This window comes from Eurosta solidaginis, chromosome 4 (genome assembly GCF_040869045.1).
Source record: "Eurosta solidaginis isolate ZX-2024a chromosome 4, ASM4086904v1, whole genome shotgun sequence".
In the NCBI taxonomy this organism is placed as follows: Eukaryota; Metazoa; Arthropoda; class Insecta; order Diptera; family Tephritidae; genus Eurosta; species Eurosta solidaginis.
In genome coordinates this window covers 247,650,528-247,674,794 of record NC_090322.1, presented here as the reverse complement: position 1 = coordinate 247,674,794, position 24,267 = coordinate 247,650,528, and the positions used below count along the sequence as shown (strand labels likewise).

Genomic DNA, 24,267 nt, shown 5'->3' with positions numbered 1-24,267 from the left:
GAAAGGCCTTAAATTTTGCTCTATGTATAGCTTGCCCAACGCATTTTAACAAAAAGGTATAACCGAACTAGTAGAATTCCAGTATTTTCTGGCTCAGAATAGAGTCCCGCAGTCTCCGCCGATTCTGTGCTGTGTAATTAAAGCGCTCCACAAGTTGAAACAAACAGTTTACCCTGCCTGCATTCTTGGACATAGAGATGCCTTCAATAATGTTTGAGCAGAAGTAATAGAAGATGCATTCATGCCCTTGAGTGATCTGGATAGTCAGTTCTGCGTTCCGAAGATGAATTGAAGGCTAAATACAGGGCATAACGAACCTATTGGGGGTATGTATGGCTGCAAAATAGTTCCCCGTAGATAGTGGAGTTAGCGACCAGAGCTCACGACATGGACGTTGGAAGCAATTTTTCGACCGATCCGAGCATGCGCAGTTCTGATGTGGTAGAAAGCTGACGGGTTGAGCTCACAGAGGCTATTCGATCAAGCCCTACAGAGTTTTTGACTGTCAATTGCAAAATGCCACCGATGGATCAACTTATCAACGAAACGACATCCCGCCCTCCAAAGTTAAGATTTCTTGAGGAGTCTACATACAGGCAAGGACACATTTTGCACAGCGTTGGGGACTCCTCCCACCAAACGACTACTAAAACGGACTGCATTTACGCCTTGACAGTATTCGATGGTCTATACTATAGACAGTCGTGGTAGAGATTGACAGTACACCTTACATTAATGTCCCAAATGTTCTTTAAACGGAGTAGTCGCTCGATAGTGGTCTGACAAGTCTGTTCGGACTTGTAGCGCCGTCTGTTTGTGAGGAAAATTAAAAAACAATATACTGCAAATTGAAAGAGAAACTCGTCCTCAATCTTCTGGGAGGTATGTATATCCGGCCGAATTATTATTAATATAGGATTCCCTTTCATACCGGTGAGGTTTCGAAAGATGTGAAGCTCGCTCAGTAATTTGATATCTAAGTATTTAAAATGGCCTTTGTTGTTAGCGGCGGTAACATGTATTTGCAACGCTCTCTTCCCCAGCCATATCTGTTCGTCTCCCTCACAACTCAACGAGTTTCAATCCGACATATAGTCGAGAAGTTATTTAAAGCATTATTAGGTACAAATAATAACAGGGTAGCCATCTTATGCGTACCGATAACACCAAGTCTGCTTGGTATGTGCAGATATGGGCCTTGGACCTGGTTATGCGTCGGTGAAACATTATTTATGAATTTGGCTGATCGAATTCCCCGGTGGAAGTTTAGACATAACATTTCGAGGTGTCCTGCAACAAAACGCAAGGAATGCTAGAGGTCGAAAAAACTGTAATCGAAACCGTGCGCAAATCACGTCGTAACTTGCCTCTCAAACTTGCTATTTGAGACCGCAAGTCGTAAAGACGGAATGCACGAGTAGCTCGTACCGTCGCCTGAGAAGAAATTGAAGATCACATGACAAAATATCCATCCCGAATTTCGCCAGGTTGACGTTTCCATTGACTTAAAAGTGTACACGCTGGAAAAGAACTGATGAACAACAAGAGGCATTTGAAGCGCCATGTTATCGGTTTTTTATACCCGCTGTACTTGTACACAGGGTATTATAACTTTGATTGGATAACGGTTGGTTGTACAGGTATAAAGGAATCGAGATAGATATAGAATTATAGAATCAAAATCATTAGTATCGAACAAAAAAAATTTTGAGCCATGTCCGTCCGTCTGCCCGTTAACACGATGACTTGAGTAAATATTGAGATATTTAGATACCAAACTTGGTACACGAGCTTATCTGGACCCAGAATAGATTGGTATTGAAAATGAGCGAAATCGAATGATAATCACGCCTACTTTTTATATATTTAACATTTTGGAAAACACAAAAAACCTGATTATTTAGTAAATAGTACACCTAGAATGTTGACATTTGACATGTGGACTGATATTGAAACTCTTGATAAAAATTTTAATTTTTAAAATGGGCGTGGCACCGCCCACTTGTGATAAAATCAATTTTACAAATATTATTAATCATAAATAAAAATCGTTAAACCACTCGTAACAAAATTCGGCAGAGAGGTTTCCTTTACTATAAGGAATGCTTTGAAGAAAAATTAACGAAATCGGTTAAGGACCGCGCCCACTTTTATATAAAAGATTTTTAAAAGGGTCGTGGACGAATAAAATAAGCTATAAAGAGCTGAAAAAGAGCTTTATATCAATGGTATTTCATTTCCAAAGTGGATTTATAACAATAAATAGGAAAATTTCAAATTTTAAACAAATGGGCGTGGCACCGCCCCTTTTATTACTAAGCAATTTTCTATGTTTCGGGTTCCATAACTCGAAGAAAAATTAACGGATCGTAATAAAATTGGGTACACAAATTTTATTATATAGCAGGAAATATTTCTAGAAAAAATGGACGAGATCGGTTAAAGACCACGCCCAATTTTATATACAATATTTTTAAAAGCGTCGTAGAAGAAAATAATAAGCTATATCTTAGTGAAAAAGAACTTTGTACCAATAGCATTTTACTTTCTAAATTGAATTATAACATTAAATTGGAAAACACTAAAATTTTTGAAAATGGGTGGTGCACCGCCCCTTTTTTGTCTAAGCAATTTTCAATGTTTCGGGAGCCATAACTCGAAGAAAAATCTACACATATTTTCCTTATAGCCGGAAATATTTCTAGTAAAAATGGATAAGATTGGTTAAGGACCACGCCTACTTTTATATAAATGACTTCAAAAAGGATCGTAGGAAAAAATAATAAATCTTAGCGAAAAATAGTTTTGTACCAATCGTATTTTTATGCTGTATCCTTTTTGCTTCTTTTAAAAGAAAATTGGTTCAGAATAGAACCATATGTATGTATATGTATTTATTGCGCAGCCTTGTATCACTATTAAGCACACAAAACAAACAACAGAATTTTAAGTGTACAGCTGGGTATGTAATGTTCGGTTTCACCCGACCGACGAGGTATAGACGTCCTATATTGTTATCGAATTGCTATAAATTTGACATCGATTAACAAAAGTTAGCGATGTGTTTATAGACTTATTTTCGAAAAGTAATCGACTACTTTTACTATTTATCAAAAATGTTATCAATAGTCGTCGGTTTATAATAGGAGTTTAACCAATTTGTTTTTGGCGTCTTACTGAGTTGTTATCGAAAAGTTATCAATTTGTTATCTATAAACTATTGGAAATGTATGGATTATCTTTCGAAAAATTATCGCCGTGTTATCAAAAAATTACCGGTTTGTTATCGAAAAGTTATTGTTCTTGTTATCTGCGTATTATCGATTTGTTGTCGGAATTGTATATATTTGATATCGAAACGTTATCGATTGATTTTGAAAAATTTATCGATATGTTATCGAAAGGTTGTGGTTTTTGTTATCAGGGTTTTATAGAAAATTTAATTATTTGCTATCGGAAAGCTATCGATCTGTTTTAAAAGAATTATCGATTTGTTATGCTTGTTTTATCGATTTTCTATCGCAAAGTTATAGACTTTTTATTAAAGGATTATCGATTTACTATCTGCGTAGTATCGATTTGTTATCGAACACCAATCGGTTTGTTAGGAAACAGATGCATACCAATAAAACTTCAATATAAAATAAGGTTAACTCTATTGAGTTTAAACTTCAAGCGCTGGACGAGCTCAAGTTAGTTTAAAACAAGTAAGGACAGGACTGTCTTCGGCTGTGCCGAAGACTTCATACCATTCATGAATGGGGCTGAACGATAATCTTATCCCATTCGTAATCTCCAAATAATCGGCTGTATAAGATATGAAATATATAGCGAACAGATGTTTAATATAAATATAAAAAAAATAGCTAAGTAGTTTGTGTGAGGATGCAAAGTTTCACGTTTGTTTTGTGGTCTGCATGAAATAGCTATGACCATGAATCACATATCTCAACTGTATATGACGTAAACGTAAGTATTTGATGAAATTTGAAGCTTCTAGCCGGTAAAAAGGGGGCAGAAATGACAGTTTATATGGGGTATATAATATATATACCATCGATCTTTATGATTTTTTCACACAACAATATATGCTATATACGTAAAACTTTGGCGAAATTTGAAGCTTCTAGCTGTTCAAATTGTGTAGAAATTGCGAAAAGTTTTTTATCTTAACAATCCGTTGTAGGGGATACATACCATATATGTATACCACCGATCTACAATTTTTTGATAAAACATTGAATGCTCTACACGTAAGCATTCCGTGAATTTTGAAGCTTCAATCTAATGAATTGAGGAAGATATGACAAAAATCCTCTTTTCTGAAAAATCGGTTGTATGGGGTGTTACGACCGACTAGTTGCGATCGACCGGTAATGCGAGAAAAAAGTTGTATCAAATCAGTTGCATCGCAAACAGTAGTTGGATCTAAACGGGTAGTCGAACACACCAAGACGCTAGCGAACAAAAGGTAAAATGTGTCATTAAGCTACAGCGTTAAACCGCAGTCAAGTTAACTAGCCGCCGGAAAACCTCCTTCAAGCCGACAAATTTGAGGCATGTTATTTGCACTCAAAATGTGGGATCGCAAGAACTGAGGCAGACACAACCCGGCGCCTGAAAGAACAAAGATTAATGTCGGAAAATATTGTAAAGTTTCGGAATTGACGGCATCGGAGGACCACGTCAAAAGGTAAGAATGTTAGTTAATATTCCTTATTATGGCGGTTGATCCCTGATAGATGGCTGGGAGGGGCAGTTCCACAAAATACCGCAGAATAATTGAGCCCGGAACGTAAGAGTGGTGCGCCGGAGGAATTCGGTGAACAAGCAGCCGGAGATAGAGTTGAATGCCATAAAACGAGTTTGTAAGGCGAACGTTAAGGCAACACCCTCTTGTTCCTGAAGTTTTTGTTGGGGGAAATAAAGGGATATAACGCGGTGGTCCTCCATAGACACCTGAATGACGTCAATAAATAGTGGGTGGTGGCTGCGGACTTCCACAATCATTGTTCAATTAATCTTCCGGAAAATCTCACGCTTCAGTCCATCCGCCAAGGAGGCCTACAAGGATAGCTGCACGCCCTACCTTGCTAACCAAGGCAATAAGGATCAAGCCCCAGAAGGGTCCATTTTCAAACGGAGGAACAATCCCGGCCCCGAGTTATTGGAACAATTATATTTATATTACATATGAGGTCAGCTGTGTGAATTCGGTGCAGCCTAACATCCCCATACGTATCATTAGGGGGTGTCAAAAACACCTAGCCCACAAGTGAATTTGTGCTAGTGAAGATAGTTGTTATGGTGGACTATGCCTTGCTCCGAATTGACAAAACTAGATCTACAGGCTACGTATAAACCTCGTATATATTAATTTGACACAAGAAACATAAACTCTATATATTTGGATAATTTGAATTTGAGTTAACAAGGTGAGGTAGGGGCGCCTACAGCAATCTGAGGTGAGTCAACTTAAGTCAACAAGCGCGCATACACTCTGACTGAGTCGTGACAAGGTGACCTTTCGTCAAGGGTCATAGCCTTGAGCCACCTCAGGTTGTTTTGGTCAGCCCTCTCCCACCTTTAGGGATGTATCGAAGTTAGGAGTTTTTTTATGTGCATGTGCAAGTGGGGTATGAACGCCCAGTAGCAGACTGCATACATTTAGATATACAACCTAATCTACATATATATACATATATATAAACGGGAAAGGAATTCCCTGCAGGAATCTTTATACTTATAGAAATACCAATTTAAACCGATTTAGTTTATACCCACACATAAGTGGGGCATGAATGCCCAGTAGGAGCCTGCATATATTTAGACATACATACATACAATCTAATTTACATATATATATACATATATATAAACGGGAAAGGAATTCCCTGTAGGAATCTTTATACTTTTAGAAATACCAATTTAAACCAATTTAGTTTATACCTCACAGTGTGCCTGAAGCAAGTTTAATTGAAGGGTCAAAGCACAACCGATTTTCTCGTGGATTCTTATTTTATGGACCAAATTAAGTCAGAATCCAAAATTTAAGCTTTTTCTACCTAGCCGTTTTTGAGAAAATTCGATTTAAATTTTGAAAATAGAAAAAAATCAGTACTAATTTTTTTGATCTTTTTTGATTTGTGGTCCGATTTGGCTCATATTTGGAAGATATTATACATACAAGAATAGAAATCGACCTATGCAAAAAAATTGCCGCTAGGTGGCGCATGGATCGAGATATTCACAAAAATCGTATTTGTGGTCCGATTTGGCTCCTATTTGGAAGATATTATACATACATGAATAGAAAACGGCCTGCGAAAAAAATTGCCGCTAGGTAGCGCAAAGATCCAGATATTTAAAATTTTCGATACGATTTTTGGAATATATCGATCCTTGCCACCTAGCGGTGATTTTTTTTCATAAGTCGATTTTGTTCCAAATATGAGCCAAATCGGACCACAAATACGATTTTTGTGAATATCTCGATCCATGCGCCACCTAGCGGCAATTTTTTTGTATAGGTCGATTTCTATTCTTGTATGTATTATGTGTTCCAAATATGAGCCAAATCGGACCACAAATCAAAAAAGATCAAAAAAATTAGTACTGATTTTTTTCTATTTTCAAAATTTAAATCGAATTTTCTCAAAAACGGCTCTGTAGAAAAAGCTTAAATTTTGGATTCTGACTTAATTTGGTCCATAAAATAAGAATCCACGAGAAAATCGGTTGTGCTTTGACCCTTCAATTAAACTTGCTTCAGGCACACCGTGACCTACGCATAAGTGGGACGTGGATGCCCAATAGGAGATGCAGATCGGTGCAGGCAGGTGCTGCTATCCATAGGGGGCCGCACAAAGGTTCGAAATTAAATGTAAACAGATGCATTAGTCTGAAGGCCAGGGTTGTAAACTTGGACGTCCTGGGGTAGGCTTATGGTTTTTTTGGATTTTGGTTTTTGGAAAGGCGGTTTTGGAACTCGGCTCAACTGTGTCCATGCACGAGGGTTGCACCGATGTGCATTATTAACTAAAGTTATCATGTTTCATTGAATAATTGAAATAAAGTGTATGAGGAATTGTTAAAATTAAAGTGAAGTTGGGGTGAGTAATTTCCTTGACGTGGTCATGACGGACGAGGACAGGATGACATGGGGAAGTGGTAAGGGGGCATGAGTGTGGAGAGTAACTCATGAATATGGGGTGTGGGGAATTTTAGGGGCCAGCCACAAGGGCCTAGGTTGGCAAAAGGTTGAGGAGGGGCGGATTAGCCGGCCTCATGCAAAGGAGGCGAACCGAGACTTGGACAAGGGGGGGTACGAAGGAGACGGACAAGGGCAGTTATGGGTTTTGAAAATTAGAAGGGTTGATGATTCTAATTGGCCGTGGCTGATCAGATGCTACGATGGTGGAGTGATTACTTCGGTGTCACTTAATGGTATGATTTTTTTTCTCTATTGCGGCTGCTGCGTGGACTGTGGTAAACGAAACCCACCCATATCCGGCGAGCTAGTTCGTGCTGAAAGGCAAGCATACCCGAATTCCGCGATAAGTCCAACGCAGCCTAGCGGAGGCTAGATGGGGTCGACCCCATCAAACCCGCAGGCAATAGGGGGATATATGCTATAGTGGTCCGATCCGACCGGTTCCGACAAATGTCTAATCGGACACCTAAATATACCCGCTCACCAAATTGTATCAAGATATCTCAAAAATTGAGGGACTAGTTTGCATACAAACAGGCAGACGGACATGGCTAAATCAACTCAGCTCTTCGTCCTGATCATTTCGGTATACTTATTGGTGGGTCTATCTATTTTCCTTTAACGACTTACAATTTTGAGATTCGTGACAAAGTTAATATACATACATTTTCATAAAAGGTATAAAAAACTTGTTTTCTGAAATTCTAAATCTTAATAGAAAAACAAAGCGAGGTGAATATCTACACCCTAAACACAATTTTCGTCACGTTCTACGCCGTTTGGTTATTAGATTACAAACATATTAACTAATACAATTATAATCTAATAGACTCACATATGTATACTCTCAACAACAACAAAAAACAGCACTAATTGTAGTATTACCGATACTTTATTGGGACTTCCACAGCACAAGTTCATAGAGGAAAAGCATGGGCGAAGAGGTAAAGGTGCGAGAGCGGCACTTTGTCAAAATTCTCAAGAGAGGTGAAGTAGAAAAGGTTAATTAAAATCGACGCATGCGCTTAAAGAAGTGTGATTTAAAGAGGCGCAAGAGAGGTGCGTGCTGGGTGAAAGTCTGAGACGAGTGCCATCTCCATCGCTCATATTGTTTTAAGATTTATAAACGAACGACAACTGCGAACAATGTACAGTTGGGAATGAAAATGACAGCAACAGTAAATATCGCATATATTTGTATGTATATATGTATGAAAATATGTATTCTAGTACCTACACACACAAAAATCATTTAAAAAAATCTAAAGCGCTGCTAATAGGCAAAGCGCCGACGTCAACGCCAATAGCCACTATTATAACGAAAAAGGGTGGGAAAGATTAAAATAAAAATGAAGAAATCCTAACGGTAACTACACACGTAATAGCAAATATATACACAAACGTTTGTAATAAAAGAGACAAAAGCAACAACAAATAGCAACAAGCAATTAAGCGTAGAGTTGACAAAAAAAATGAAAAAATAATATGGCGACCAAAACAGCGATGACCAAGGAAAGGCGATGACGGTGAGAAGGAGGATCGTGTCGAGCGCGTTCGCAGTGGTCGAAAGAGCTACCAACAACAATGAGGTGTATGTGAATATGCATGCCAGTCAAAGTCAATGTGCGGTACAACAAAAATTTAAAATGAAGTACAAATAAATGAATACTGAATAGATACAACACATCTGCCGCGCGGAGTGGCAGCAACAACAACAAACAACCATTCAAAATGTAACATCCACAAAAGGAATGGGGTTGTTGCCATCATCATTTTGAAATTTTTGCGATCGTAACAATTCAATGGGAATATTAAAATTTTTTTTCGCTTGCAAACGCAACAAAAATTATACAGCGTAATTTTTTCTTTGTTTCAATAAAAACCAGTTGTTCAGCGGCACAACAAATACAACAACAATGGCGCTGATGTCGTATAAGATATATCTACACAAATCCATATATTTGAATAAGTTTGCTCAAAACGTTAAAGAGGCATAAAAAGGAGAGGAAAATAAAACACGCAACAGCAATGAACAAACAAGAGATGAGAAATGCCTGCTATAAAATCGCATTATTTGTTGTTTTTACTGCCTATTTAAAAAAACATTTTTCATATTAGGTATATTTTTTTTTTTTTTGATTCCCAGATTGAAATGCGCTGTGCGCATGGATGAAATTATTTTATGATACAACAACGTACAGAGCGCTTGTTGCTGTTGTTGGGGAAAACAAAATAACAAAAATGTGTACCTACCTACATAAATAAATAACTTCGACAGTATACAGCTACAACAACACTCACATACATATGCACTTCACATTAACTTAAACGTATACTGAAATATCACACACGGTTGGTAGGCATAGCAAGCAAGCAGGCGCAGTAGATAAGAGGAAGTAAAAAATGAAGAATGCCGTGCGGTCGTCGCACAGTCGCACAGTGTAACTTTTCTATATTGTAGGGTGTCAAAATTTATAAGACATGTTTCGGCTCAAGCAAATCTATCGATCATAGGATCCTTGATCGAATAAAGTTGTTTAAATCACAATAGCTCCGCAATGGTGTATCGGATTAATGAAATATGTGGACTAGAGACAATACGTACTCACTAGATCCATAATATATGTATGTACCTACCTATTAGTTTTTTTTAAATAGTTGGATAGCCTACTTCTTAGCGCTCGAATGAAAATAGTTTTCGATTCGTGATCGTATGTTACGATTCCATAGCTGTTCTTATATCGATTTAAATGTACATATGTAGTTTAAAATTTTCGAGGCAATGCGACACATGTCGCTCGATGTGAATTTAAAATCGAGTATGTAGGTATACCAATTTCACACAGAAACTGAATGGTATCACAATTTCATTTAATGAAATAATTAAGTTTTTCTTTTCACACAGGCCCACTTGCTCCATTAATCGAACATCTGTCAGCAGCCCCAAACAAAATTTTACGCTTTTACAAGAAATACTTAAGTTGCTTAACTATAAAGACAATCAAAATAAAATACAAGCGCAGCTACCTACTCTGTGAAATTGGTATTGGCTCATTCCATTTCAAGACACCCGGCCCGCGCAGGACATGATTTTTGATTTCGATGAATTAATTAACCGATTCTCATGATTTTTTCTTTGAAATGTTCGTTATTATATTTACTTTTATATAACTTTATAAACAATAGCATATAGTTTAAAAAAATTATTGATTAGTATTTAGTAAAAATTTGTCTTTTTTTTCAAAAATTAATTGCTCAAAAAACGTTATCTTTTTTTGCTTAAACTTTTTCTATATTGAGTGAACAGTTCATATTTCAACTTGGCTAAATGCCTATTCGCCAAAAATTGTTGTTTTCGAGATATGCATTTTTGAATATTAAAAATTTGTTTCCCCCATTTATTGATGCAATGCATTACAGCATAAAATAAGTTTGTCAAAAATTAACCGATTCTCATGCTTTTTTCTTCGAAATGTTCGCTATTGCTTTTAGTTTTATATCTTAATATATAAAAAACACGTGTCACAGGTTTGAGGCCAACGGACTCCTAAACTACTGAACCGATTTTGAATTTGTTTTGCACCCCGTGTGTAGTTTGATCTAACTTGAAATATAGGATAGTTTATATCTCAGTTTATAGTCGCAATATTATTTTATTGCAATATTTTTTATTTGTTTATACGTAATATTAAAATGTTACGTATACGCAGTGGTACTCATATTTTCAGGTGGTGCGGATATACTTCGGTGTAATTGCTTGGTTTTTAATTAAAAACCTGCTTATCAATAAAAAATATTATAGCGAATGATATCAAGTATAGCACATCACCAGGCCCGAGGAGAGGGGGAGGGGTTTCTGAGGGGGCCCGCGATTTAGAGGTACTATGACATTTTTTTTTAATACAGGAGAGTCTTTAGTTGTTCCATGTGCAATTTTTAAGCCGAATTTCAAAAGCAACGAAAAATAAAAATCTATATATATAAAAAGAAAGGCTAAAATGTGTGTTAGTTGGTCGCCGGTGTTTAAAGAGATGCGTCGGTAGATTTTGTTCAAACTTTCACACAAGTTGCGTAGACCTCACGCGGTGGTTACTACAGGTACAGGGTCTCGAGAAATAGGCCAAAACGTGGGCCAGTGAATGCCTAGACAGTGTTTATATAATATGGATATCAAATAAAAGCTGTTGATGAGTGCTTTGGTACAGAGTAATATATTATCCAGAGACGGACTGGGACTGGGATTAGAACTGGGACTGGGACTGGAATAAAATAGATACCACCCTCTGGGACAGGCAATAAGGGATGCAGAAGAAATTGAGAGAAGAGAAAAAGAGAAGGAGATTGAGAAAGAGATAGAATGAGACGAAGATGGACATAGATGAAGCGAAAAAGACGGAGGGAGGAGTGAATAAAAGGATTAGGAAAAAGCGTATATGCAGATAGGCCAAATTTAGGGCAGGACAACGTCTGCCGCGTCTTCTAGTAAATTTATAAACAATTGCATATAGTTAAAAAAAAATTATTTTTTTAGTATTTAGTAAAAATTTATGACTTTTTTTTTTAAATTAATATTTCAAAAAAACGGTTATTGTTTTTTGTTTAAACTTTTTCTATATCGAGTGAGCAGTTTATATTTCAAGTTGGGTAAATATCCATTACCCAAAGCTCGTTGTTTTCGAAATATGAATTTTTGAATATTCAACTTTTTTTTTCACCATATATTGATGCAATGCAAATCAGCATACAAGGCGATCAATGCCAAATGCTTAAAATTAATTAAAATATCACATTTATTATTTAATAAATTCATTTGTTATTATTTTAATAAATAATTTTTCCCCAAATTACTAAATAAATTATAAAATTAAAAATTGCTTGAAATAAATGTTTTCATACATTTAAAGCAATATGTGCAATCCCCGATTAACTCATACAAACAGACAACATTTGGTTAATTCGTTGTAGTTCTATAAATGGAATAAAAACAGCAACAATACCAAGTTTCTCTGAAACCGCCTTACAAACATGCATAACTTCAACACATAATTACATACGAAGTATGTGATATGTAGAAGATTAATATATGCAAAAGAAGGCAATTGGGAAAAACTTTACAACAACTAAGGCATGACGTAGCTGAATGCGTTTGTAACCATTTCAACTATTGTAGGAGTGCTGGTTCGAATCCCACACCCGGGAGAAAAGGCTTTGAAGAGATTTACAAGGTATAATCGAAACAGCTGTCGCCTTTTCCGTCCTGATGTCACGTTGTTTAAATTTTTCCCAAATTATTAAATAAATTATTAAAAGTAATAACGAACATTTCAAAGAAAAAATCATGAGAATCGGTTAATTTTTTGACAAAGTTATTATTATTTTGACCAAAGAACAACATTTTGATAAGAATTAATAGCCTTTATATTAAATAATATATTTTTAAATTTTTGAGCTGAAGGCCAATTTAAATAAAAACACAACTTTTTGTATTATAGTTGTATAATTTATTCTTGTCGATATTTCGGCTTTATTCTAAAGCCATCTTCGGGACTAGGGGTATAAAAAAAAACAAACCATTAAAACGTATTCACCATAATGTTTACGTATATACATATAATAAGCGACTTACTCATATAAATATGTTCGATCGACTAAATTAGCAATGGCCAAACATTTCATCGAAACTCCGAACGGCATCTGCATGGCAGATGAAATTTCACCGGGAAGCTTTTCATGACAGAAATACATTCGGAGTGTTTGCCAAATAACTTTCGAGGGGCGACCTCATTAGAAAACCTTTTTTCTAAGTTACTTTGTCCGGGAGTTGAACCAGGACCCTCGGCTTGGTAGGCGGATCACGCTAAAAGCACACCACACAAGTTGAGCTATTTAACATATTTATCCCTATCTCGAAAAAAATTTCAAGATACATATTTCGAAGTATGTACGTCGTACAGTGAACATCTTAACAACTTGAAAGGAAATGGTATCACAACCGTTTTAGAAAGAAAGGGAAACATTTTATGGAAAGGGAATTATTATTTTGGCAAATTGAAATCCTTGCACACATATAAATATTTTCGCGCCCGTTTCATTTGGAATATTTTATTTAATTCAGAAGGCACTATCATTCAATCGGAAATTTTTTTTAGTCAAGACAGACACGGGACAGATACTACTATTTCAAGTCCAGTGAACTGAGTTGTTGTTGTTGTAGCGATAAGGACACTCTCCGAAAGCCTTGGGGAGTGTTCTCGATGTTGATGCTCCTTTGCCGGATGCAGATCCAATACGTTCCGGTACCAAGCCCGACCATCTCGGCAACGATTTGGTATGACCATATGCGACCTTCTAGGCCATACCGCGCTCCCACCCCCTACATCCAAGAGGAGTTCGGGGTCGCCAGATGCTCGGCTGTTAATGAAACAGGATTCGCCACGGATATATGAGGTTGAAAATTGGGTTGGAGAAGTTGTATATTGCGCTGGCAACCCCTTGAAAGGGTTGCGTTACACAACCCCTTGAATCTATTTGATATTTTAGTCGCCTCTTACGACAGGCATACCTACCGCGGGTATTTTCTAACCCCCTAACCCGCTGGGTGATATCAATCATTTTCCTATGTAAATTTTCTGTTTCGAGACATTGACAATAGAGAGGACCTGGTTGACCGTAAGATATTTTACGTTGATGTGGATATCACGTTTAAGCAGCTAATTAGACTCTCTAAATTATAGGGCTAGCCCGCCAACATTATCGTCCGTGAAGTCTCACAAGCCCGATTCAGGGTCACCCTGGTCCACATTTAGTTCCATTGCTTCGAAATAAAGTAAGATTTTGATATAAATCACCATATGCTTATAACCCCGCTCAAAACACCTTTCGGGATAGCCAAAGTCCATATTTTGCGCTATTTTCGTAATCTTGCTGTTGAAATTCTCTTCAGCAGCTTTCATTTGGTACATTACGACATTTTTGAAAGTTATCCGGTTCATAATTTTTGAATGTATCCAGACCCTAGTAGTCTAGCGTTTTAAAATATATCATAACATGTATTCAAACAAACATAGAAAGACTAAAGGGCCCATTACTGATACTTAGCATCGACTTGACTTGGCGTAAAGTTAGCAACTTAGCCACGATTATACTTCACTTAGCGCATACAATTTGGCATCATAATCAGCTTTGAAATTTATTTTTAAATAAATGTCAATTTGTATGACAAAATGAAATGGAAACAAACAAATGGCATCTCAAAATGTAAACGTCACTTAGAACTTTCATAGAAAATCAAAATTCAACAGACTTTCGAAGTCAAGTTAAGTATTGCCAAGTTTTGAGTAATCAGTAACATGCAATTTTCATTTAATAGAACTGTACCTAAGTGACAGTTCTCAAGTCAAGTCAAGTCTATAAAAACTGCTGATTTATATTCACAAATAAACCCTCGAACCAATTTTTCCTTAATGTCTTCTATAATCGACCTGTTACAATTTCTATTATGTATATTGGAAAAATAACTTTGGCAAACTAAAAATCTAAAAAGTCCCACTGTGCATATCTTGGGTGCGTGTTGTTGGCTTACTTGCTGATTTGTTTGCCTGCCTGCTTTGGTTGTCATTGTGTTTAATTGAAAATAATATTGAACAAAGACGAGGGTGACACAGCGATCGCAAACCAACAACAAAGCAAATGACGACGGTTGGTATTGTTCAAGAGGCAACAAAAAATAAAATGAATGAATGAACAAAGGGCAGGGCAGGCAGGCACGCATAGCAAATTCACCAGATGTATTTTATGGCATTTTTTCTTTCGCTGGCATTCTGCTTGGGTTTAGAATGAGCAAACACACATATGCACATACCATACATGTATGCTTAGATAACAATCACCCCAAAAAACACAGTAAATGGCTATGCCGCGCAATAAGTTAGAGTGAGAGATACATATGTATCGTGTTCTTGCAATATGCTTATAGCTGTGCTGCTTGCACTTTCCCTAGATTTTGCTGCCTTATGAAGTGCATTGTTGTTGCTTTATTGTCTGGCTGCCATCGCCTTTGCCCGCTATGCAGTTGTTGTTGGCTTAGCGGAGGTAGTTGTTGTTATTTCATGCTTGATTGTGTATTTTGTTGGTGTGTTGTGGAGTGTGAGTGTGTGCATATGTTGCTTTTCAAGCAGCACCAGCGCAGAGTTGCCGTGTAAAATTTTGCTTAGTATAAAAGTGTTCGTCGTTGAGTTTAGTCGCATTTTGGTTTTGTTCGCGTTAATTTGCCTCTTGTGCGCTAATAAAGAGATTTAAAAAAATGGAAATATTTCATGCCTAAATTTCAATCAGATTACAGTTTTGCTGCTGTATAAAGTGCGCTCTCTGCGCACACTAAAAACGAGAGAGAGTAAAAGCGTAACTCACATATTGAAATAAGCGTCAATATGTTGCAACAATATGAGTTGCTCAATAAAAATAGCAGAAACCCCCATGCAGTGCTGGAGCAATAAGGCCGGGGAGAGTTTTATAATAAAAAAGTGAATTATTTGAGTACAAATCAAGTAAAAGTCAAAAAAAAAAAAGGTTACTAATTTTTTAAAGCAATAATTAAACGCATACAAATAACGAAAAAAAATGAAACGTGTTGTGCACTTTCTAATATCGATAAATGGTCGGAACTCCACATAAAAATGTGTGGTAAACCCAGCCAACAAAAAAATATTTTTCGGAAAGTTCATTGTGCATTGGCGTGGATTTCCACATACACACATATACATGTGCATACAGCAGCGGTACAACCATAAGCTGCGGCATACAGGTGCTTGACCTATTTATAAAACAACATACATACATTCAACACTTCGAAAATAGATACTAAATTGCACTAACTAAAATACATAAACTCAAAATAATAAATTGTACAAAAAATTTTGTTTCCAATCACAGTGTTAATTTTTGCATCTCTGTTCGTACATTTGAGTAACATATATTTTTGTTGTTTCTCACACACTCTCTTTTTCGCTCTCTGTTACCCCACATTTACTCATTACGTTTTTCTTCAAAATTTGTTGCTCAATTCGAGGTGTACGTGTGTGTGTATGAAGTGAAGTATATTTATAAGTTGATTGGAAAAAAATTTAAAAAATTTATTAAAAAAAATCCGAATGCACACACAACTGATTGACTATGCTGCATGCAAACTTTTAAGTTATTTCAATTCGAATTTTTCGTTGAACGATGGATCGTCGTGGATTGAAGTTTATTTCGAAAAGGTATTTTATTTGATTTTTCCCATATTTTAACTTAGAACACACAATTTTGTAGTTTGATTTCAATTTTGTAGCTTGATTTAGTAAAATTTGTGTAATTTTTCATTCTCACCCGCTTTTCTTACTTTATTATATGGCTAGTTGGTAAAATGTATCCCCCATGAGTTTGGGAAAAAATCAGAAGTGTGATTGAGTACGCGAGAGCGTGGGTGCTGCCAGAGTGATTTACGGATGGTAAATTTTTAATTGGAGTAAAAATTTGGCGTTTTTTAGTATCATATTTGCTTTGTCAAATAAAACTGCGACGGGAAAACATAAAATGGAATGCCAACAGCAATGAATTCAAGAATTATTAATTTAAAAGTGAACTTTGGAATCATCGTTTACAATATTTGGAACCTTATGAATTAACGGCAGTAAAATAAATAATTTTAATATTCCATGCCAAAAAACACTAACTGAACTAAGAAACAAAAGAAGTTGATTTTATTATATTTAAAAAAGCAGTCAGAAACTATGATCAAATGATTTGATCACCTCTGTTCAGTTTGGCTCTTTTAATTTGGACTGTTAGTGCTAAATTCGCGAAGGTTGCTGATATCAGCTGGTACTAAAACAGCCTATTTTTTTAATTTATTTTGTTTTTCTTATTTGTCCGGAAGATTTGTTGTTAAATCCTTCGCAACACCAATAGAACCGTAATAAAATCAGCAAAAATCACAAGAGAAACTAAGAAAACAGAAATAAGATTGAATAGATTAGAAAAGCTTTTTCATCCTCCAATATTTTACAAGTAGCATTTTCGGTTAAATAATGACGAATGAAATAATATATAAAAGTATTGACGTCTTTTAAAAGTTTATTATTTTATATAAAAAATTGTATTCTTAATACATATTAGCCAATATTCGGTGGCAAAAGCATGAGCCAGATAAATAATTTTACATGTAAATGGCAACACTGCCTTTAATAAACCTCCTTTTTTAAAAATAGATGTCGCTGCTTAGCCTTTCGCCGTATGAGTTAAATGAAAAACAGCGGCGAAATCTGCCTATTATATTTCACGTGTGCGAAAATTCACGAAATCTGCTTCTGAAGTCTCTCAATGATCCAGAGCATTCCCGTGAGAATTAAGCGTGAGCCTGAGCTGTAAAACTCACTGGATGACGACAATTAACGTTATACATAGATGAATACACAAAAAAAAACGGAATAACTTATTACACATAAATTAAAAATGTGTAACATTATAGTCTGGCATCTCTCTCATCGATTGCATTTCAAACGGCTACATTTTACACTCTATTGCACAAAAGAGGAATTGAGTAATGCTGCCACTCAACATTTCTTTAGTTTATTTTACTTTTTATGGAAAACAAATGAACTGAAAGTGAATTCTTGGTTTTATGCCTGATCTGAAATTGTGCGTCGAAGAAAAAAAATCTTCAAATGCAATATTAATACCATTTTATCTTAGCTACGAATAAATAAACGCATAGGTAGGTACTAATTATACTAACGTGTTATATATTTGCTAAGAAAACATTTGTACCCAATTTTTGCTATAAATCAAAGTAAATCTGAAAAGAAACAATAAAATATGCATGATTAGTATTGGGTTACGTTCCTGTCTGTGTGCCTTCTTATGCGCTCACATGCTATACACTGTTTTCATGATGAAATATTCTAACAGGAATTTATGCGCCCTTTTTTCATCCGCCGCACATTTTACTTCTTCTTGCTGTGCTGTAGCAATTTTTCATTTGCTTTGTCCGTCTTAAGTATGCAGCCAGGTAGAACTCATACTTAATGTTTCGTTTACGGCAGCAGCCGGCAGACTTTATCCAGCACAATACTCACACTGAAAGATGATTGAAAACTAACTTTTAATTGAGTTCTATTGTTGGTTAGTTGGAACATTTCAGCAGATCTAATAAAAGTTGCGATTCGAGAAGTTGGGTAATATTTTTAGAGTTGATTTGTTAGTGACAAGCAAAAATTTAATTAACAAACTTTTAACTGAGTATTTTAATTGAAATGCTATAATATTATTACCTTGTAAGTCGCCTAAGCATATCGACTCTAAACAAGCATTTGTTTAAAAAAAAATTATTGAAAAATACAAAATAAATAAAAATGTGATTAAATTTATATCATTTGGCAGAGCTGTTTTATAGAGTACTATTGAAAACTTCGTATGTAGATATATGATTTCTTTGTACTACTTCTGCCAATCAGAACTGCTTGTTATAGTTCCTAAACTGTGGAAATGAGGGGGCTTCCTAAAATATTCTAACAAAAACCTTAGACCCTTAGCATAAGCTAAGGTTTTCTTCTATTTAAATTTACTACTTATTTGCTCACATTGCCCTTACTTGATAACTTTGATTACGTTTTTTCACCTTATTTGCTCACCCAACATGGACATTCATCTAAAAAAACCAGTTTTTTTTGTTGAGTAGCTCTTGCTGCTGCTTCTGCTTGTTACTTTGTACTGTCTACTATACCTTGCGTTCTGATGAGAGGGTGCACAGTTTTGCGAATGCACCATGAAGTATTTCTTTTTTATGTTTGTTTGTTATATTAAAGACGTTTGGCTAGTCTGGTTATGTTTGTATGTAGTATAGCAATTGTCGTTCAATGTTGTCTGGCAATGGCGGTTCAGTTGATCGCCCAAAGGAAGTAAAACCTAAAAGGAAAATGTATAAACATTAAGCATACTCAGACAGATTTTGGGTAAAAAATATCAGATTACGTGTAAGCGGGAGTATAGAAAATCGAAAATAAAATAAGTTTTATTTGATGGTGGTATGAAATATTATAAGTCCCACGAGGGTAACCATATATGTACAACCACCACTAAAAATACGAATGTTTAATGTGAAAATATAAAAGTTTGCTTCTGTTCAGCTAGCAAATAAGGGGGAAAATAATAGCAATAATAAGTTGTCACTTTGTTCAATGGTATGCATTAGCATTTTTTGATGAGATTTTAATAATTATTGAGTAGGGTTTGCTTGCTTAAAACACACTCCACCACCACCACTAACTCCAACTCAAACAAATAACTTCAAATCTTGTTATGCTTAAGCACATTAGGGTGGTTTTGAAAAGTATGTTTAGTGTTGCATAGACCGGTTTTTGTAATTTATATCAGGGCAACACAAACTTATAGAACTTCTTTGTCAAAGCACGGCCCAGGAACGACCCCGAATTCTCTGTTAAGTATTTTTATTCTTATTACTTTCCTCGGGATTCATATTACTTTTCTCGGGCCTTAAGTATGGTGGGACAGCGCTACGGTTGCCGCTAAACCAAATTGATAACAGCACTCTTCCTTCAGAATATGGAATCTTTTGTTGTGGTACAATTTCTATAATTAAGCACAAGCATCTATGAAGGTCCCATATGAAAACATACTACTATACATCTTAACACCCGATTAAAAAAAAATATGTCGAGAAATATAAAATTTAATGTAACCTTTTGAAAAAAAAAGAATTTCGCACAAATTTGCCCTTTGAAGTTTTCTGTTTCCCAAGGTATTTACGAGGTATGGTAAAAAAACGAATATTTCCGGAAAAAAGTAGTTTCGAGACTTCCTCCTACAACGCCAGTTGAACTTAGGTTTTTAATTCGCTCGCAAAATAATAGTTGTTTTCCAAGTTTCTTATTACTCTTGAAAAATAGTAGATGAGCAATACCAGTTTCTAAATAGGATAATATTTACGTATGAAAATAAAAGTTTCTGAGCGAAAAAAGGAAAATAGCTGTTGCTTTCAGGCAAGCTATATAAAACACTCGAACAATTATTGTTTTCTTCCACACAGAAAGAGTCTCGGGCTCAGACCGGACAATACTCTATACTAAGTTCCCGGTCAAAAAGGGATATCAGGTAACGAAAAGGCCGATGAGTTAGCAAAGTTGGGTGCAGCACTTTATGAATCGCCCCTAGACGTCCAAATCAGATTGTGGGGAAATCAAAAAGAGACAGGAGTTGCATATGATCCATGAAGCATGAAAGGTGTAGCTCAAAGCGCAGGTCTGCAAAATGCCTAAGACCATGTGCAAATCCTACGATAATAGCCTTACAAGTTGTTCATATCTCCAACGAGAGAAGACATAAAGCTCATGATGATCTATCGTAACATGCGTGTAAATTGTCGTCAGTAACAGCTAATATAGGAACTGCGGGCTGAAGGAGGAAACGGTTGAGCACGGTCTGTGTTTGTTTAATGCGCTGGTGTGGTCGAGGTTCCAGCTATTAGGATCGAAAGAGTTGGCAGATTCCGAGGCAACAATTAAGCTGGGTCCTAGAAAACTTCTAGTATTTGGAAAGAGGACGGAGGTCTTTTATAACATGAGTTCAGGTTCCTAGATGGGTTTTTACGTTTAGTAATAAGATTGATATTGAACAACACTTTTTACGGTAAAAAAATGCCAAGAATACCTCGACCACACATATTTGGTGGAATCGTTGAATTCGAAAAAAAATGTAGCAGACTGCGAACTCCATTAATGGCACACAAATTTTCTTGTTTCAGGGTAGCTGCGTTCCTTAAAAAATTAAAAAAAAAAATGACATACCATCCCGCATACTTCAACAAAAACCCACCCTAATGCACACAATCACATTTTGTTTGCTCTCTGGCGCGTTTCTACTTTACTCTTGCTCATTACGTTACATTAAAAATTCTGATTTCTGCTGGCAACCCTCAAAACGATTCACAGAAATTCTTTGCTTAGTTACGAATTCTCTATATTTGCGCTTGCTTTTTATATTTGTGTAGATATACTTACAACATCAAATCCGTACTTCTTGTTTCCTTCGCACGAGTCGCCATTAACCGACCAACGACCGCCATCTCTTTTTGGCACACAGTTATCTTACGATGGCGGACCGGTTTTTGGGTTTTCATCTTTGTAGTTGTTGTTGCTGTATTTGCTCTTGTTTCACAAACTGGTTGCCAGAATACACCATATTTGCCAGCAGTCCACACAAGCAACAAAAAAAGATGCAGAATAATCAATAAATTGTTGTTGTTTGCTACAAGTTTTCAGTCGGTGTGTGTGTACGATTTTATGTTCGCTCGGGTAAGTACGTGAACAACGTTTTCGCCTTACTTTTTTTATGTTTTTTTTTAGCTTTATCAACCACCACATGAAAACAACAAAAACTGTAATTAAAGTAAAAACGACTGACAGTGCGAGGACGAATTTTGTATGCTGGCACAACTTGATTATGCTTTGCTTCTCTTTCTATCTGTCGCACGACGATAGATATATCAAGTAGTGTGGCAGTAGCAAAATCAGTAAAATGAAACGAACTCCACCACCGTTAGCACTTCGAACAGCTGCCTACCGCTCTCTTTCTTTACCGAAGCACATGTTAAGTGCTACATTTTTTTTGGTGTGTACCCTTGCATTCAAAGATATTGAGTTGTTGTTGGTGCCGTTACCGTTGTCGTCGTTAACTCCGTTGTTGCGTCCATTATAATCAAGTATTAAAAGAATGGACGCCATAAATTCGTAAGAACAAGAAAAGAGCTACAAAAGAAATCCAACTCATACCATTAGCGGCAGCAACAACAAGAACTCCCTAGGTATCTGGCAGTAACAGTGTATATTGTGCGCACAGAGCATTGTTTGTATGCTGAGAGCACTACAGTGGGATTTTGTGTATGCATATATGTGAGGAAGAGCATAGAAACGCCGAAATAGGTACCGAGGCGGCACAGTGCACGATTAATTTTCATTCCAATGTGAATTGCGAACCGTCTGCCTCTTTTGTAAGCGGTACACCCAAAAAAATAGCTATTAAGAAAATCTATGTATGTAATACATACATATGTACATGAAATTGATCTAGGTGGCATTGGAAAATCCTTTGTTATTTCTAATATGATCTACACACTAGAGGTTTACGCCAATAACTTTATCGGCGGCGGCGGCGTAGGCTCTATTATATAGGACGAAGGACAAAGCACACCTGTTAAATATATTTGCCTACGAGTAGGTGATATTTAAACTTGGTTGATAGGCTATAATTAATGTAATTCACTCCAAGGGACTAGTTTTGGATAGGGCCGCCAACTTTAGGAAATGTCAAACCGGGAGACTTGTGTGTTGAAGGATGAAGTGTGAAAATCAAAATTAACATTTCAGACGCTATTTTATAGTTTCGCAAATAAACAACAGATGTTTGAATGTAAGTCCAAGTGATTTTTCAAACCCTTCTCATACTTACATATATCTTCAACTTAAGTATGAGGTGAGAATCATTTCAAAGGAGTGTTTAAACTACTGGAACCTAATGAAGGATTTTGCATCACTGATTTCGCTTATTCTTTCAGCCAATTGCAATATAAATTTTTTTTAAAAATCGGCACCTTTTTTGGGTAATTTGCTTTTTTTTACCAACTTGAGGACAGTTTGAAAACATGTTCGCCTTGGGTCATTTTATTTGAATTCATTGTTCATTATTAATTTTTTGAAAAATATGCAAAGTGAGCATATACATTTATTATATAACTTTTCTTTTAGTGTTTTGTGCTAATAACTAGGTGAATTGGATGATGCAAAGTCCGTGTTAAGCTGACATCGAAAGCGTCTGTTTTTTAAATAACTTTAGAACAGTTAGAAAGGGTTAAATTTCGCAATTAGTTTCTTATAACTGGCAGTGATGCGTATCCGTTGATACCACTTTCGACCATATCCGACCAATTTTCGATATAAGCAATAAATGGCCTAAACGAGTAGAAAATATAGTAACGCGGCGGACGCCGCCGCGCTGATATTTTTGACATTAGGCGGCGGCGTGCGAAAAACGACCAAAATCGGCGGTGGCGGCGGCGTATACATATCTCTACTACACACAGTGAGTCTGACTCGCGAGTCAGCTGTGTACGTGTTGATTCACCGTCAAAATCAAACTCACGAGTCATGTCTGTATGACTAATACTAAAATATTTTCACTAACACATCGAAACTGGCTCTTGAATCCGACTCACTGTGTGTAAGAGGTTACTAAATTTTCTATTCTTTCAATCGATGTGAAAAAGGTTTTTGCATAAAATGAGCAATGTTAATTTTGGGAAAAGTTGATTTTTTTTCGCGAGTTAAAAGCTCCTAAATACTAGAAATAGTATCTACCAAAAATTTAAAAGCTTTTACTTAAAATATGGAGTTTTACAATTTGTCCAAACAAAAATGGAAAAATTATATTTACCCCTGGATGTTATGACCAATAGAAAAAATTATAATTCCACTTTAAATTCGCAATTTTTCGTAAAGAACTTAAGAATTTTTTTTAACAAAATATAGGAAAAATACTTATACTTGACACTCTATCATACAAAGTAGCAATTATAGTTATCCAAGTAAAACTCTGGGATCGCACCCCGGGCAAAGCAACATCAAAATTTTAGAAATAAGGTTTTTAAATTAGAAGAAAATTTTTCTAAGCGGGGTCGCCCCTCGGCAGTGTTTGGCAAGCGCTCCGGGTGTATTTCTGCCATGAAAAGATCTCAGTGAAAACTCATCTGCCGTGCAGATGCCGTTCGGAGTCGGCATAAAACATGTAGGTCCCGTCCGGCCAATTTGTAGGGAAAATCAAGAGGAGCACGACGCAAATTGGAAGAGAAGCTCGGCCTTAGATCTCTTCGGAGGTTATCGCGCCTTACATTTATTTATTTTTTTTAAGTAAAACTTGGCATCCACCGTGGTGTGATGGTAGCGTGCTCCGCCTACCACACCGAAGATTCTGGGTTTATGCCCCTTGTAAAGCAACATAAACATTTT

The 24,267-nt window shown here is 36.2% G+C and overlaps 2 protein-coding genes across 5 annotated transcripts in view; one reads left to right on the top strand and one right to left on the bottom strand.

The window, feature by feature from the left end:
• Window positions 1–16,753, bottom strand: part of LOC137251241 (D-2-hydroxyglutarate dehydrogenase, mitochondrial-like) — an 86,411-nt gene extending 69,658 nt beyond the window's left edge. Inside the window, exon 1 of one of the 2 annotated variants that reach the window (XM_067785522.1) lies at window positions 16,593–16,753. Coding sequence is in view for 1 of the 2 variants with exons in the window: in XM_067785518.1 (XP_067641619.1) it covers window positions 16,172–16,237 (66 nt within the window). In the remaining variant the exon portion in view is untranslated. The other variant, XM_067785518.1, reaches the window with a different exon arrangement.
• The window catches only part of LOC137251240 (polyhomeotic-proximal chromatin protein-like), a 55,995-nt gene continuing 47,177 nt past the window's right edge, over window positions 15,450–24,267 (top strand). The window contains exons 1-2 of one of the 3 annotated variants that reach the window (XM_067785517.1): window positions 15,450–16,016; window positions 16,407–16,470. In XM_067785517.1, coding sequence (XP_067641618.1) covers window positions 16,436–16,470 — 35 coding nt within the window. In that variant the 5' untranslated portion in view covers window positions 15,450–16,016; window positions 16,407–16,435. Of the gene's footprint in view, window positions 16,471–24,267 lie in introns of all 3 variants that reach the window. The other 2 variants (XM_067785516.1, XM_067785515.1) reach the window with 2 other exon arrangements.